A 17307-nucleotide genomic window follows, 5' to 3' on the forward strand; every position below is an offset into this window, starting at 1 on the left:
ATTTTTGAAGCGAGTAAAAATTTTTTCCGCCAAGAAAATTTTTTTTAGTCCTAAGAAAATTTTGTTTTCATCTCATGGTGAAAAATTTTCCTTGCACCAAAAAAAATTTTTTTTTCTTTACTGAAAAATCAAATAATGAAAGCAAACTTTTATTTGACAGAAAATGAGGGAAAAAGTCTTTATTTTATTGTACTTGATAATATACTGCAGAAAATAAAAAAAAAACATGTAGAATAACTGTAATAGTGATAAAAGTATAGTAGTAATAAAAGTAATAGTAGTAGTGGCGTTGAAGAGAAGTAGGAAGGGCGAGAAAATTTATATGGAGGGATACGAAGCACATAGAATCGCTATCGGCGACCATTCATCAATCCGGAGAATCAATACGCTAGAATTAATGAAAGCGCCGCGCGAACAGCGAGCTAACGGCCGGAATGTTAATCGCGATCGTCCCGTGTCCGACCCGAACCACATTCGCGTGTATACCGTCAACTCCCAAGGGTCGGTTACCAGCCCCTGGGATCACACTCTGCGCCGCCGCTGCTGATGACAACAAAGCATTCGCAAAATTGTCAACCGTATATTCTATTCGATTCTATACATATGTCGACACGGACCCACTAGTATCCATTTATATTTTTTCCATGGGCGCAGGTGAAGTGTCATCTTTACCCACACATTCATGAATCTTTTAAGCCAAAGCTATACGTACCGAGGGTCAATACAGTAATATTACTTTTTAATTTGCTAATGGAACATATGATGACAGAATACTATTTCTGTGAATAAAATTTTAATATTATTGAACATAATTTATAATATTTTTTTGACTTGTCTCCGTTATTAATTTTGATAATGCCTCATGCTTAAATTTAATGACAGTCGGTAGAGCAGATTGACTTTGCGTCATTAGACATTATCTTCTGATCCCATCTATTTGGAAAGAGAGTTCAAGGCTTCACTAATACGAGGAGTTTTTTTCTTTTTAAATAACTTGGCGGGAAAAGCAAACTTTTCAAGACTTTCTTGTTTTTTTTCATTTTTGTTCTAATGGCTTAGAATTAATTGCAGAAATCTTTAAAATTTCACGTAATTCTTTGAATATTTAATGAAATTACTTTCCATTCATAATTAGTCTGCTTGATTTAATAGAATTTAATTTCAAATTAATATTAAGTGGGAAATAGTTAAATTTTTAAAACGTCAAGAAAATGAAGGAATTGTAGAATTACTACACAGAAAAAAAATTTTTTTTGTGCAAGGAATGATTTCTTGATTCAAAAAAAAATTTACTGGCCTCAAGCCATGCTTTTTGCAGGTGTTTATTCCCATTTTTGGGAACATGATCTAGCTTTAGTATGACACCATAGCATTTCAACAGGAATAATTTCTCTATGTTAGGTATTTTACTCCTTTCAAAGACAAAAGTTACAACCATTTAATTTTGTGTATTTTGAAGAAAAATGACAGCCTACTTTTTAGAGTATAATTAGTGACAAAAAAAAAAAAAAAAATAAAAACATATCATATATTTAGTTAAACTGAATATTGACAGATGTAATGTAACTGGGTCGTTAATTTTTCTACCATCATGGTGGTCATGATAATGGTAATGAGTTGGAAATTTTTTTCCAAATTTAACTACCAAATGATCCACCCACAACTAACAAGTTAGTTGATGCAAGACGTTAACGTCTGGGTGACGGTCGTCACCGTGACGAGCACGTGTGTACCTCGCCGTCTGTCATTCAAAGCAAGTCCCCAGTCTTTAACATGGCTTTGCAAAGACATTATATATATTAGCATACTTGTTAAAATTTTTCGTTTATCCTCCAGATCTACTTTTTGTCGTGTAATAAAATACTATTAAATATAAAAAAACGCCTGAATAAATTTTTAGTAAATGATGAATAAATTTTGTGTTGCAGGTGTGGCGTAGTGTCGTCAGCGAGCTGGTCGGAAGATCAAAAGATATTATTTATTGCAGTATCAAAAGATTCTGAGCAGTTCACCGTCCAAATGCAGCAGACGACGAACTTTGACAAGTGACGCCTTTTTTAAATGAGAATAAAATAATATTAAAATAGCGCTCTCCTCCCTATTAACGTAAGCTTTTGAAAAGTGCTTCAGTTGTTCCAAGTTATAGTCTAATGTGATAAATGTTTTTACCAAGTGAGCCCAGTGTATATGATGTGATAAGTAAAGAAAAGTAAAAATTTTCATGTATAAGTTATCTACGTCAAAAGTGTGAGTGTTATGATAAAAAGTGAGTGATAAGTGATGTATCGATGATCTTACGCAAGTACAAAAGAATTAATTTATAATTTCAAATAACGGAAGTAATTTAAAAAATAGTTTTATTGTGAAGTTGTTGTGTTTGTGTAAAGTGCACACAGTAGGTGAAAAAGTGAGGGAATACGTTGACAGTACAGTAGCATGAGTTCTTACTTTGCGAATTCATATATCCCGGACCTGCGCAATGGCGGGGTGGAACACCCCCATCAGCACCAGCAGCACTACGGGGCTGCCGTTCAGGTGCCTCAGCAGGGCCAGAGTGTGCAGCAGCCCCAGCAGGCTGCAGATCCTTGTGATCCATCAATGCTCAGGCAGGGGGTTCCTGCACATCATTATGGTGCAGCAGGTACTCAACAGGGGATGCCCTATCCGAGGTTTCCACCTTATGATAGAATGGATATTAGAAATGCCGCTTACTACCAACAGCAACAAGACCATACGAGTATGGACGGTATGGCTGGATATAGATCGTCTTCTCCGGGCACGGGGATGGCCCACATGGGTCACACACCCACGCCAAATGGTCACTCTTCGACGCCCATTGTCTACGCAAGTTGTAAGCTACAAGCTGCAGCAGTTGACCACCAGGGCACTGTTCTCGATGGTCCAGATAGCCCGCCACTTGTGGATACACAGATGCATCATCAGATGCATGCACAGCATCCTCATATGCAGGCCCAACAGTCGCAGCTTACGCAGCAGCAACAATCACAGCACCAGCATATTCAGGCGCAACAACAACATATGCTGTATCAACAGCAGCCGCAGCAACAACCAAATAATCAAAACCAACCTGTTGCCATCCACACTCAGCAACAGGCTCAGACACAGCAACATCAAGGTGTTGTAACGTCACCATTAGGACAACAACAACAAAGTGCACCTCAGGGTGCAGCGAGCGCAAACTTACCTAGCCCACTCTACCCTTGGATGAGGAGTCAATTCGGTAAGAATTCTTGATTTTTATTTACTGGTTAACATTAAAGAACAGAAAAAAAAAATATAATTAACATTATCTAGACATTGCATACGGAAATCCATAAGAATTGGCTCTAGGGGAAACCGGGTATGGTTGTCTCATGAGTTGGTTGTCACAAATAATTAATGTAACAAGATCGAAGACATGAAGAAGTCCACTTCCGTTTTATCGGAGACCGTTACCTGACCCTTTTGAGCATACACGCGTTTAGTACATCCTTATCTTCCACCAAAATTTTATTACTGCGAAATATTGGCCATAAGCTCATTATTAGCATTACCTTAGAATCGATGATCAGATCAAATATTTTTTTGGGTTGGTTGTCACAGCGATTATAACAGACAACTTATTAAACGAAATACGAACATTAATAGACGTCGAAAGGGAGGTGATGACTTTGCGATTCTTTAACGCCAATCAATAAACTGATCGCCACAAATGACCGCCGTGACAACTATACTCGGACTCCTCTATATATTATGGGAATTATAAATTTCTATGGATTTCTTGGAAAATCCATGAAGAAAAGTATGAGATCCTACAGAAATCCAACGAAATCCATTAGAAAAAATCTATGGCAATCCGATCGAGTATATTATAGTAATCCATATAGATCAGCTGAAGACATCATGGGAATTATAAATTCCTATGGATTTCTTCAGAAATTCATCAAGAAAAGTATGAAATCCGATAGAAATCCAAAGAAATCCATTAGAAATATTTCGAATATTATTTATTCATTTATTGCATTAAGAATTACAAAATTTCTTCTAGCAAGAGATAGTCACGGGCATTACAATACATTGTTAGTTTAGAAATCATTATAGATTTTAATGTAGGCGATGAGGATGAGCGTAGGTGAGGTATAACATCTAGAAAAGTGAAGGTCAATGGTCATAGACTAAGAACCCAAGCTCGGAGAAGAATGCATTTTCTAGAGTAATTGTAGATCGCTAGTAATGACTTTTCGTCTGCGAACTCGAATAGAATAGATCTATTGTTTTCAATATTGAGCAGTAGTCTTAAGTAGTATTCTCTGTATGGGGTGAATAACTGACACCTTAATAAGAAGTGTTTAATGTTGGCGTTTTCCTGTAGGCTGCAGAGCAAGCAAAAGCTAGTATTTGAATTTAGTTTGATGGCTTTTTGTTCAGTGAAAGATAGCTGTTGTATCTGTTGGCAAGTCCAATCTGCGTAAGTAGGCGTTCAACTGCAAGGGGGCATCTCATCGCTGGGTAAAATATTTCGAATATTGGTAACTCCAAATAGAATTCTACATGAAAACCCATTAGGTTCTATAGGAATCCATGGGACTTCGAATAAATCATAGTAATCCACATAGATTATTGTGGGGATTTTACAGAAAATGATATCAATAATATGTATAATTTCATTTTTGTTTTAGTTGACCATTACTTTAGATCTAAAATAAATCATGTATGTACGCATGATTACTTTTAGTTTATTTAGGATGTGGTATTAAGGATCAAGTCACGTAATTTGATCAGGGTCATCAAGGTTCGCAGTTGTATAAATTCGAGTTTAACGAGGTTAGGTTTGAGTTATAGCGAATCAGAATGAATTCTAAACAATATTCACAAAGCTATTCGAGTGATCTATTTACTATCCCTCTGACTTCTGACCTGCTAGCAGTTTTTTACATAAGTTGTTATATGAATATAAACCGGATCCATAAAAATAATATTTATATTCCTCCAGGTGTATTTTAATATGAGAAATCTAGAGTGTAACGGTAATTTCGCTTGTTATCAACTTTATTTTTTACTTTAGCAGAATTCGTAAAGTGACATTAGATTGATCCGTGTCGAAATATAAGTAAAACTATAGTTCGTAGTTCAAGTCTCAGAGCCCGCGATTCTTTTGATGTTTCACCGCCTAGGAATAATTAAACTACGAAGTTAACGTCTACTATATGGAATTCGCTTTCGTAAATCTAAAACACTGGAATAATTAACACTTATTGTTTTGGGCATGCAGATAATTTTCTAGATAAAATTACCTTGAAGATGTAGAACTCAATGGACATTTCGTAGAAATCTAAATTCTTATAAAATCGAAAACTTCAAAACAAAAATTTTCGGTGTTTAATGCGATTGTAATTAACGTTAAAAATTTTCTTGAGTCAAGCCCCAAGTCCTTTTTTTCTGTGTACGAGTGCGACAAAGAAAAAAATAACCAAGAATACGCGGTATTTTTTTTTTATAATTCATCGTTTTGAGAAAAAAAAAATATCAGATGTCGGCGAACTTTGGTATCATAATTATTTTTTAAATCGGAGAAAAATTAATTCATCAAATAAAATATTGTTTTGCTCGAATGCTATTTTTTTTTCTTGTAGAAAAATGCATGAGTAATTTGAATAAATTTTTTTTTTGCATTTTATTATAAAATACACTTTTTTTTCCAAACGTTTTTTTTTGGTATATTATATTAATATTTATCTTCTATGCAAACCCATTTTAAAAATATGAAAAAGAGAAAATTAATTTTTCATAAAATTCTTAAACGTAACAATGAAACTTTTGAAATCATGATTCAGTTTCTGTGAAATATTTTTTAAAAATGCCAAAAATGACGAAAATTTTAAAACAGAAATCCAACGTCTTGTTTGATCCCTTTTATTCTTTTCGTTATGGGTTTTAAAGTGATTGTAGTTCCAACGTAACGGGCTGAGGATTTATGACGGCTATAACAAAGTAATAATAGTCAGGTCGTAATTTAAACAGCTTCGTGTTTTCACCGTTTCGCTGGGATGTGTAAGAGCAGGTTGCAGCCCTCCCGCTGATTTTGCTCCTATTTCGTCAACCTTCTTACCTCTATATTGACTGAGCTTGAAGAAATATTGCTAGAAATATTGCCTAACCCTCAGCAAGACCTTCGCAATTTTTAAGTATAATGTTGTCACACTCTTCCTCTAACTTTTAGTTTTCCCCAGTACAGGCTTTAGTTTCCTTTGGATATTCGGCATTACAAGTAGACTTGTACTGAGTTTTCGCTGTAAGTTCGTTTAAATTTATGTGTGATATTTAATATATTTTTGAGTGTCAGGGGTCTTATCGTTGTTTGAATTAAATGTTTAAAATAAAAATCCATTTTCGGTAGTGATAAATTTTATATTTCGGCTTCACTTCGTATCGCGATTTAAGCCATCTCATACCATCTCTCGGTCGTATGTGGAAACTAACGTGTGCAAGTGTATCATGATTGGCCGATAAGCGGTCTCTATATGAAATCGGTGCCTGCAAGAGTATGGAGACTTTCCTGGAGAGTATCTTCGCCGTTCACACACGTCACACATGTGTGTTATGTATGTACGAGTTCTTATAACTTGATCATAGATGTCGGTAGAAGTTACTTTAAAAACCATTGCGCTCTTAAATTATTCAAATAAATTGGATCGTAATACTTTTCTATTGTTTTATGGTAATCTTTCTATCCTGGTAATACTTTGGAGGTTTTTTTAGTTTTTTTTAGCTATGAGTTGTAAATCTGCCAATAGTTCATCGAAGAATTTTTTTTTTCTTTTTTAAATTTTCAACTGGTGTAGGCTTTTCCTACGCAATTTTTTATTATTGAGCAAAAATAATTTGATATGACAATTTTTTCAGTTTCAAGAACATTAAAAAAAAAAAAGGAATTAATTAGGAATTATGAACAATTATGACACTTACCAGAACTCTTCAGGTATGAGGCAAAAAAAAATGATTAAAAATGATTTGAAAATATTTATAAACATTATTTGATTTCTATTAAAACTTTTTTGGGAAGGTCAATTTTTTTACTTTTTGGCTTGGTCAAAAATAGTCCAAAAAATAAATCATTGGAACTAATTGCAAACTTTTTATGAACTCCCAAAAGTGTCAATTCAAATTATTTTTGTTTGAAAATCTCAAAAAAATCTCAAAAAAAAAAAAAAGAAGAATAGAAACCCACAAGAAAAGCCTACTATAGTTTAAAATTTCTCACACTTATAGTTATTTTAAAGTTTTAAATAATATCAATTCAAAATTCAGAATTGTCTCAATTTTTAAAATTTATTGTCAGGAATATTTTTTAAATATTTTTCAAATGTTTTTTTTTTTTACACGGGACTAGTAAAAAGTAAATCAATTAACTTCTTCTGGAAAAACCAATGCACATTTTTTTAGCGAAAAAATAATTTTTATATTATACATAAAATTATCTAAAATTATACCCGGAAAAAAATGTTTTTATATAATTTTATACTGAAAATGGCCTGGTAAAATTGTATTAAGATTTTTAAAAATTTATGAAGTTTTGTAATATTTTATAAAATTACATTAAATTATTAATTTTCTCACCCAGATCAAAACATTTTTTCGCGGGTGTAACTAAATCTTTTTGATTATACTTAAAAAAAATGTTCAATTATATAAATATATATTTTATCGAGTCATATGAAGTTGAAAGATTTCTGATTTTTGTTTGTTTATTATGATGTTATGCAAATGTTTTACATTATGTCTAGTGTTCGTATTCTGTTCCTGTTATCTTTGCTAAAGTCTATTCTCTTGTGAAACGTCAGAAAATTATTTTTATAAATTAATAAACGGGCTGTTACTTATGACTACATATATTTCGAACTACCGGTAAATTATTATATCTATTTCCTATTTTTAAATAAATTAACTCTGTTTTATTACTTAAGTTTCTATAAATATCATTGCCCTCGGTAAATAATTACATTTTCATGTTTATTCAATGTCTTATGATACGTACATTCATTAGTGTACTTATTATAATTATGCAATTATTGAATAAGCGAAATATGTTTATCAATTTAATCATAAAAATAATTGATGATTATTAAATAACTAATCTTTAATAATTAAATCTGTTATTTATGTCATTATTTAAAAAACGATAACTCAATTATTAACGTGAATAATTTTGATATTTTTTATTTTTATTATTGTTATGATTATTAAATGGAAAAAATGCCAGGAGAGCATGAAAAATAGACATGCTACTTATAAATTATATAGTCATATACTTTAATCAATTTGATACGATCATTCATATGAAAATAATAATATTAATGTATTGATTATGCATATACTACTGCTTCCTAAAGGTATTAGTAGTTTATAATGGTCATAAACTTTATCGAGTAAAAAAAGTATTAAAGAAATAAAGCAAATACAAATGATAAAAAAAATTCTAAAGTAAAGTAATGAAAATAGAGGGATGATTAAATTCGTATTTATTACACAGAAAAAAAAGGATTTCAATGAACAAAAAATTTTTTTTCATTATGAAATGAAAACAAAAGTATCTTAGATCTAGAAAATTGTTTTTTGCCCCATAAAATTTTTTCTTGAATCAAAAAAATTTTTGTTTTCAATTTTTGATGCAAACAATTTATTGAGACAAGGAAAAATTTTCTTGAAGCAAGAAAAATTTTTCGAGGCAAGGAAAAGTTGTCTTGAAGTGAGAAAAATATTTTGAGGCGAGCAAAAGTTGTCGTGAAGCAAGAGAAAATTTTCTTAAAACAAGAAAAAATTATTTTGAGACAAGAACAAATTTTTTTAGACAAGAAAAAGTTGTCTTGAAACAAGAAAAAGTTTCTTGGCTCCAGAAAATTTTTTTTTGTTTCAAAAATATTTATGTTTTTAATTTATGATGCAAAAATTTTCTTAGGGGAAGTACAAATTTTTTTAAGACAAGCGAAAATTTTTCACATTAAAACTTTTTTTTCTTGTCTTATATAACATTTAAAAGAACAAATAAGACAATATTGTCTGTTTTATAACTAAAAATCAAATAAAAATTAATTTGTTATAATAATTTCTTTAGAATTTTCGTATATTTTGAAAAAAATTTATAAACACTAAGATTTTGATTTAAAAAAAAATTTTGTAATACCGACGGGCGAATGTAATGTTGATACATTCACATTTTTCAAACTGAAAATTTTAATTTAAAAAGTAATTTTGAAAAATTATTGTTTATTTTTTTGGCATAAATTAAAATTTTTTTTTATCTGATTGTTTTTATAATTGAAAAATTTATGAGAGAATTATATATATCTATGTTTATCTTTATTTCTCCCACAGTATGTAATAAATTTTTCAATAACATATTTAAATAGAAATTATATTTTATATTTGACGAAAAAAAAAAAAAAAAAAACCGCGAATCATATAATAAACAAATAATGAATTTTCAACAAATAGTTTATCAGTATTACCGTACCTATGCCTTAAAATATGTTGACAATAATGTAATTTTTTTTTTTTCTTAAAAAGATTTATGATTTCGACTTGCAACATGAATAACTGTGTCACGCGACATTGTAACATTGAGATAAAATCTTTATACATTCGAGATGTGGTCTCTCTTATATTATCTTTATCTCTTCTCATTCATTTAACGAAAACAAAAAAATGCTTATATTTAAAAATTTATTGAATTTAATTTTTATTTATTTTTCGCTATGAAAATTGAAAATTTTCGAAAAAAATGGTATATAGGGATTACACAGGAGTTAAGGATTTTTTTGCTCAGAAAATATTTTGTATTATAAATTGAAGACAAAATTTATTTTAGGATTTAAAAAAATTTTTTTTATACTTCAAGAAAAATTTTTCTTTTCTCAAAAAATTTTTAGTTTTCAATTTATAATTCAAAAAATTTATTGAACCAAGTGAAAATTTTTTTGGGTTAACTAGAAATTTTTGCGCCAAAAAATCTTTTTTTTTCTGAGTAAATAAGTCGACTTTTTTGAAAAATTGTATTTTGAACGGTCGTGTGCATTCGATTATTTTTAGTTACACAGGACTATTTTTGTAAAAATTTTTGTGCGTGTGTGCAAACAAATATTTGTGTGATGACGATTTTCAGAAGAAATTTGTCGAGACTCAAACCTGATGTCTTAGATAATCTTATTGTTTGTACAAAAATTAATTTTTGAAAAAATTTTCTCATTTTTTGTAATGCCAAAATTTATTGAATTTAAAATTTTTAAATCGACTTTGTTTATGTATAATTTTATCAGAAAATTGTTCATGTGTTATAACGGTTAATTTTGTTAATTACGAAATAGTAATTGACATTAATTAGTGCACTTGATTAGTGAAAACTGCTTATGAATAATCGAAATTCCCATAAAATTCATTTAAAAAATAATTTGGTAAAAAATTAATCTCGCATGGCGGTAACTTTCAGCGATGGCGATGTTGGAGATATTCAAAAAGGGTCACTATGAAGTGAAAAAGAGGAGAGAAAATAAAGATAAAAGGAGGAGCAACTAAAGAACCAAACGGGGAAGTCTGGCCTGGAGGAGGCGGAGGAAATGCTGACGATGATGAATGATCCTCTGAATCTCGCTGGGTCTGTATGCTTTTGAAGGCCGCCATACTGAAGATAAGAGAGAGTGAACGATACGCCCGATGGAATAGAACATTTTTTCTTTTATTGGATTCAACATTTTGTTATAAACTTCAGGATAAAGGTTTTTTTGTCCAAGACCTAAGTCTCTCTTAATCATTCTAGTGATCTTTTTTAAATTTCGAAATGGAGATTAAAAACACATTACCACCTAATCAAAAAACGAACCACGTTCTTATGCTTTGCTTTGAAAATCGTAATTTGCACCAAAAGAGAAGGAATTTTTAACAGAAGTATAGAAAAAACAGTTCTGTAAAAATTACAGAAAAGTGTGAAATTTTACAGAAGTTACTCTATAAATTTACTTATACAATATTTACAGAACAAAACATGTCATTTTTAGATTGTGAATTCTGTAGACCCAAGTCTGTAATTTTCACATTTTTAAGCTGAGATAATTACAAAGTAAAGTTGCAGAAGTCACAGAAGTATTAATGTAAACAATAATGCAGAGCGACTCATGTAAATATAATATCTGACCAGGGAATATTTAATGCGAGGGCAATTTTTAATTAATAATTTTTTTTTTTCAAATGCTTAGTAAATTTTGAATATATTTTCTTAAACAATTGCGCAGAAGTAGTTGTCGAAACTCAAATGAATTTACTATAAAATTCTATAAACCCAAAAGATAAAAATCTTTTTTTAAAATTTCGAAAAATATCTAGCTATTTTTCTTATTTTTTTGAAGAACTGAAAGTCAAAAGAACTGAATTTTTAAGAAAAAAATCTAAAATATTCCAATTTTTTTTTTTTTAAACATTTATAAAATTATAAAATTACTCTATAACGATAACATCATACTTATGTAGGTTTTATATGAACTATCAGTAATTATTACATAAAGTTATAATTTATAGCCTACAGAAAAATTATGTCATTTTTCCATAATTCTATCTGTTAAAGTTACATTTTTTCATTTGTAAAAATACCATTTAGGGGGGGGGGGGGCAAAATGAGGTACTCAAAAACGTTTAATTTTTTTTTTCTTAATGATATTCAAAGTGAATAGAAGAAATTTTCAGCCGTTAAAAAAAAATTTTCATATTTTGCGAGCGAAATGGGCACTTCCTAAAAAAGGTGAAAAAGAGAATTTCTGGAAATAAAATAAAATTGATTCAATTAAATTTTCTTTCAAGTAATTTACATAAAGAAAAATTACATTTCACATAATTATTGGATGCGAAGGAGAAAAACTTCAATAGTTTTTATCATGAAACAAAAGTCATTAACATTTTTCGACTGACACTTTCTATTTTTGAAAAAGTTTAGCTATTATACATTGTTTAAAGTGATACATTGAAAAATTATTAAAACTTGATTAAATTTCGAAATCACAAAAATTGCAAATATTTTAAAGTTGATTATTGAAATCTATCTGAAGTAATTTGACACTGCGAGTTTCTTTATTGTAAATTGATAAAAAAAATCAAATTCCTTTCATACCATTTTTTTTGCAAAAAAAAATTTTTTGAAAATATAACAAAAATTCGAAATAATGCTTAATTACATTTTAAACACAAGCTCTTTTAATAAAATTTTGGAAGTACTTCATTTTGTCCCTCCCTCCCTTATAAATTTATGCAAATTTTTACACAACCATTTTTTCCATGTGACGTTAAAAAAATATTAATTTCATTGATGTTATTTTAATTTTCTCTCATCACCAAAATTACATTTTTCCGGAAGTGTATTATGACAGTAAAAAATGTCGTACAAAAATCCAGACGGGAAGAAAAAATAGAGGGTTGCTCGTAAAATATTACTTCCATGAAAGAAAGCCGAGAATATTGTGCTGGTATTTGACTTACAATTTTTCTAGCGAGAAATTAGTAAAAAAAAAAAAAATAATTTAAGTATTTTTAATAGAATCCAAAACACATTCATCACTTAAATCTTTTTGCATTCCCACGTTTGTTTCTTTGAATTCCAGATTATAATCCCCGTTATTTAGACTTGATATCAAAAGTTTCTAGTTGAGCATCTGAAATTCTTATCGATTATATATATACATATATACATCCACGCACGGGATTAAACTCGTATTTGGATTCCAAAACCGAGATCTCCTTAATCACACGTTTCTTTTATAATTTATTCCTTTTTTTTTTCTCACTTTCTGGCTCTCGGATAGTTGGACAAGAGAGAATATAATTAATGGGGTCGCGGTATCTAATCGAGGAACATTTCAAGGTTAGGCCTAGAGGTGGCCAAGGAAAGCTTCGTTTAATTAGGCTGTGAGTGGCCGCGCCTTATTAACTCGATTACAACATCCGGCAAGTTGTTAATCTGAAAAGTCCTGCGTGTCCTGGAGCTCAAGCGAAAAAGAATTGTCCGGATTGGGCCAGTTTGCTAAGACCAGGATAGAAAATAAGTGATCCATGTATGCCAACAGCAGCAACTGAGTGTATATACACCATTATATTAAATTGAGAGCCTATAATAAGCGAATACTCGTATACGCTATGTTTTGTTCTGTTCCGTTCCATTCCTGCATGCTGTGGCAGTAGAGGTAGACTCATAAATCTCCTGGCATACTTCGAGAGACATTTGATCCTTGCGTAACCCAACGTTGTTAATTTATTACCCCGCACTTAAAGTCACAGAAGTGTATGCGAAAAGGCGATCATAAGACGCAAGTAAAGCCCATACTGTGAAATCATGAGATATATAAGATATATAAGGTGCTAGTGAAAGAGACGCCAGAGGTATTTAATACTTTTTTTATAATCGATTTTATTCGCGCATATGTTAATTTTTAATTCTACAATGCAATTACTATGTAGCTCTTATGAATACAAATTTTTTTTATTACTCTTGATAGATTTTATACACAAAAAAAAGTTCTCGACTGAAGGTAAATTTTCTTGATTCAAGAAATTTTTTTTAAAATCCTCAGTTTTCTCGGATAAAGTAGAAATTTTTTCTGACCAAGACAAATTTTCTGGACTCAAAAAAATCTTGATTTGGTTTCCGAAAACGGTTGCTTTCCAAAATATTTACTTGACCCAAGACAACGTTTTTTTTTTTTGTAGAAATCTAATTGTGATGTTTGTTTTTATCTGGTTCAAAGAAATAACTTAAATTTGACTTTTTTGACTTAAATGAACCAAATCGTTCAAAACAAGTCAAATCGAATGTGTTTTTCATCCATTTTTGACTAACTTGCTCGGGTCGAAAAATTTGATCTTTAGTAATCAAATAAATATTTTAAGTTATTATGCTTAAAATTAACTTTTTATTTCTATTTATTGACATGAAAAATTATTCGAGTTTTGCCCGTACAATTTCTTATTTAGACTATTTTCAGACTCGTTTTCGATAATTTCGAGTCTGGTTTTGGTCGCCTCTAGATCAAAATCAGACTTTTTCTGTCTTTTATTTTTTAGGCTGTTTTTAATCGTCTTTAGATAAAAAAACAGCTTAAAATTTTTATAGAACTTCAAAGACAGTTCTAGTTCAAAAACACACTAATTAGTTCATTTACTATCTAGCCAAACTAAAATTAGATCAATTTTGGCCTGATTGAACTACTTAGTATCCAATTAATTCAAAAAAGTCACATTTTTTTTGTTTTGACTGGATTGACTTAAGTTTCAGTGAAAAAAGTCAATTTTGAGTTATTCGCCATGATGTGACTCAACTGTATTCAATTAAATTTCTTCAGATCTTATGAAATTTTGGACATATATTTTTTGAGAAACTACTTTGATCAAATTTAGAAATGACCAAAATTGGTCGATTAGTTTAGAAGCAATGACCATAAAAGAATTTTCGAAATTACTTACAATTCTACACGGAGAGAAAATTATGGTAACAGTTACAATATTCATGGGAATGGTTCCCATACTGCATGGTAACCGGTTTTTTTGAAATGTTGATTATAAGAACGGCACCCATATATATTATGGTAATCATTTCTATAATTATGGGTATAATTTCCATATGGTATCGGAATAGTTCCTATGGAATTATGGTAATCGTTACTATGTTACTATGATAATGGTTACCATAATATGATGGTTATGTTTTCCATAATATTATAGGAATAGTTACTATAATATATAGGGCTTATTCCCGTATACACTCAGGAACCATTAGAATGTGGTTATAAGATTGGTTACTATTTGCTTACGGGAACTATTCCTATGAGTATGGTACTCATTACCATGATTCTTTCACATGCGATATGCGAACTGTTACCACAATGATAGGAATTGTTCCCATACTTATGGGAACATTTCCCAGAAAGTATGGGTCGATATCCCATAATCCCAAGTACTCATTACCATAACGCTATGGGATGATATTTCATAAACGTACTAGGAACAGTTACCGTAATATTCTCTACGTGTACTTTCGTGTTTTTGTATCGAATAATTTTTCAACCAAAATTAGTTTAATTCTCCATGTAAGATATTAATATCAGCTAAAACTTTTCCATTTATCGTTTTGCCATAAATGACTTACAATAACTTTTACCAGTCACAGGTCCAAATTTTTCAAAAATTTCATAACTTTAATTTTCGTTATTTCCAGTGAGTATCGAAAATTTTGAACACTTGTACTGTGTAATATTTTCGAAAAGCAGCAAAATCGGTTAAATGCTTTATAAATGGCGGCAATTTCAAATTTCGAAACAACCCAAATTTCAATTTCTATGGCTTTTCTTTTTCAATTAACTGTCGAATAGAAAGACCTTGAAATTTTTTGAAAAAAGATATGATTCGAAGTTACTAAAGTAATCTGTGATTTATTTTATAATTTTTTCCAATTTAATTAGGGTTCAAAGTTATTCTAGTAAAAGATCTACATTAATTTCGGCAGCCGGGTGGTACTTTTTTAAATTATTTATTGATTAATTTGAAAGACGGACATATTTATAGACAATTAACATAATGATAAGACAATATGGAATTTAGAAGTGATTGATGTTACAATTTGTGCTCAATCCTACTCCACATTCGCCATCTCCGACAATGTCAGAATTAATTACCAGGTTCTTTGTCTCTAATAGATGCAAAACAATTTTTATAAATATTCAATTATGGTTTCAAAATATAAATTTTGTTTTATTTTTATACTGAAAAACTGTCGCTGTATGTGCGCATGTGTATGATCAGATAAAATGCATGAAAAAATTCAAACGATGTGATAAGTATTCCGACGAGTTTCGTTGCGGTATTTTGATGGTCACTGAATCCCGTTTGCTCAGTCACTGACGTCTGAGGATAACCTCCGTAACCGTGCACACACATATTAATAGGCCTTGATGGTAAATGCAGAGAGTCGACTGCCTTTTTAATTAACCCCACGTGCTTTATTGCGAAGATGAAATAAAGAGAACCAAGGAAGAGAGAGAAAAATACTCTACTCGTAATACGGGTGTCAGACTATCAGTAGCAAATTGTGAATTTACGGATGAGTGCATTTGCTTATTCGACATTTTTTTTTTTTTATATTCTTCATAATAATTATTTATTTTTATCTTATCGTTTAATTAATTTATTATTAATTTGCCGGTTGAAAAATTTTTAATATTAAAGAAAAAAAAAATTTACTCGTTATTTCATTCTCAATTACGAATATTGTGATTATTATTCTATATAGATTTATAAAACTTGCAAACTATTCATTCTTAGATCAAATTGAGATCTTTGTCTGGGTAACTCGTCGATTGCTGTAAGCTTTTATTTAAATTTATCGATTTATATGAGAAATAACTTGAACGTATGATTTAATGAAGAAATCATGTTTTCAAAACATTGTTCTTCGAGAATGTCTTTTTGACAGAAGTGTCTTTTAACTCATCACCGAATTAATATAGATCATGGGAAATTCGAAAACTACAAAGAGAAGTTATTTTTGTTTGGAATGTTATAGTGTCATAGTAAAGACAGACTATGTTGGCCCCTTTATGGAAAAAAACTAATCAGCACTAATGAGAAACACTAATGTTTTAGTTTTTTCGAGCACTAATGGTTTAGTACCATTCGTGCGTTTCGTGCCATTAATTTGAATTTCGCATTAGAGTAGTAAAGACTATTTGGATTACCAATGAATACTATTGATACCGGATCAACACATCACACCCAGTAATATTGTAAGATTCATTAATCAGACTACTTGTGATCACTAGTAAAACGCTATTCAACAGTATACTGTGAAAAATTCCCATTAAATTTAACTATGGGTGCATTGTAACCCCGGACCATAAGAAAACTGGTACAAAATTTACAAGTGTCCGCGCATACCGTTTACTATGGGACACTTGTAAATTTTGTAACAGTTTTCTTATAGTCCGGTGTTACATTGTACCCATAGTAAAATTTGTTGGAAATTTTTCACAGTGTAATTACTTCCAACAATGTTGTAAGATTCACTAGTCAGAATACTAATGGTCACTAATGATCACTAATAAAATACTTATCAACACTAATGAATTTTCAATAGTGTTCACAAGTGTTCATTAGTTTTAGAATAAACTCATGCAAAAATTACTATGGCCATAGTAAAAATAAACACGATTACAAATTTCTGTAACTATGGTAAATTTTACTATGGTCATACGAATTTTTGCATAGGTTTGTTTCAATTTCCGT

The 17307-nt window shown here is 30.3% G+C and overlaps 1 protein-coding gene across 1 annotated transcript in view; it reads left to right on the forward strand.

Annotated features, from left to right (window-relative positions):
• Window positions 1-17307, forward strand: part of LOC103579965 (homeotic protein antennapedia) — a 167849-nt gene that overhangs the window by 147849 nt on the left and 2693 nt on the right. The window contains exon 4 of the mRNA XM_008561538.2: window positions 1929-3241. Within this exon, the coding sequence (XP_008559760.1) occupies window positions 2437-3241 (805 nt within the window). The 5' untranslated portion in view covers window positions 1929-2436. The remainder of the gene's footprint in view (window positions 1-1928; window positions 3242-17307) is intronic.

The sequence above is a fragment of the Microplitis demolitor genome, chromosome 3, assembly GCF_026212275.2.
Source record: "Microplitis demolitor isolate Queensland-Clemson2020A chromosome 3, iyMicDemo2.1a, whole genome shotgun sequence".
NCBI lineage: Eukaryota > Metazoa > Arthropoda > Insecta > Hymenoptera > Braconidae > Microplitis > Microplitis demolitor.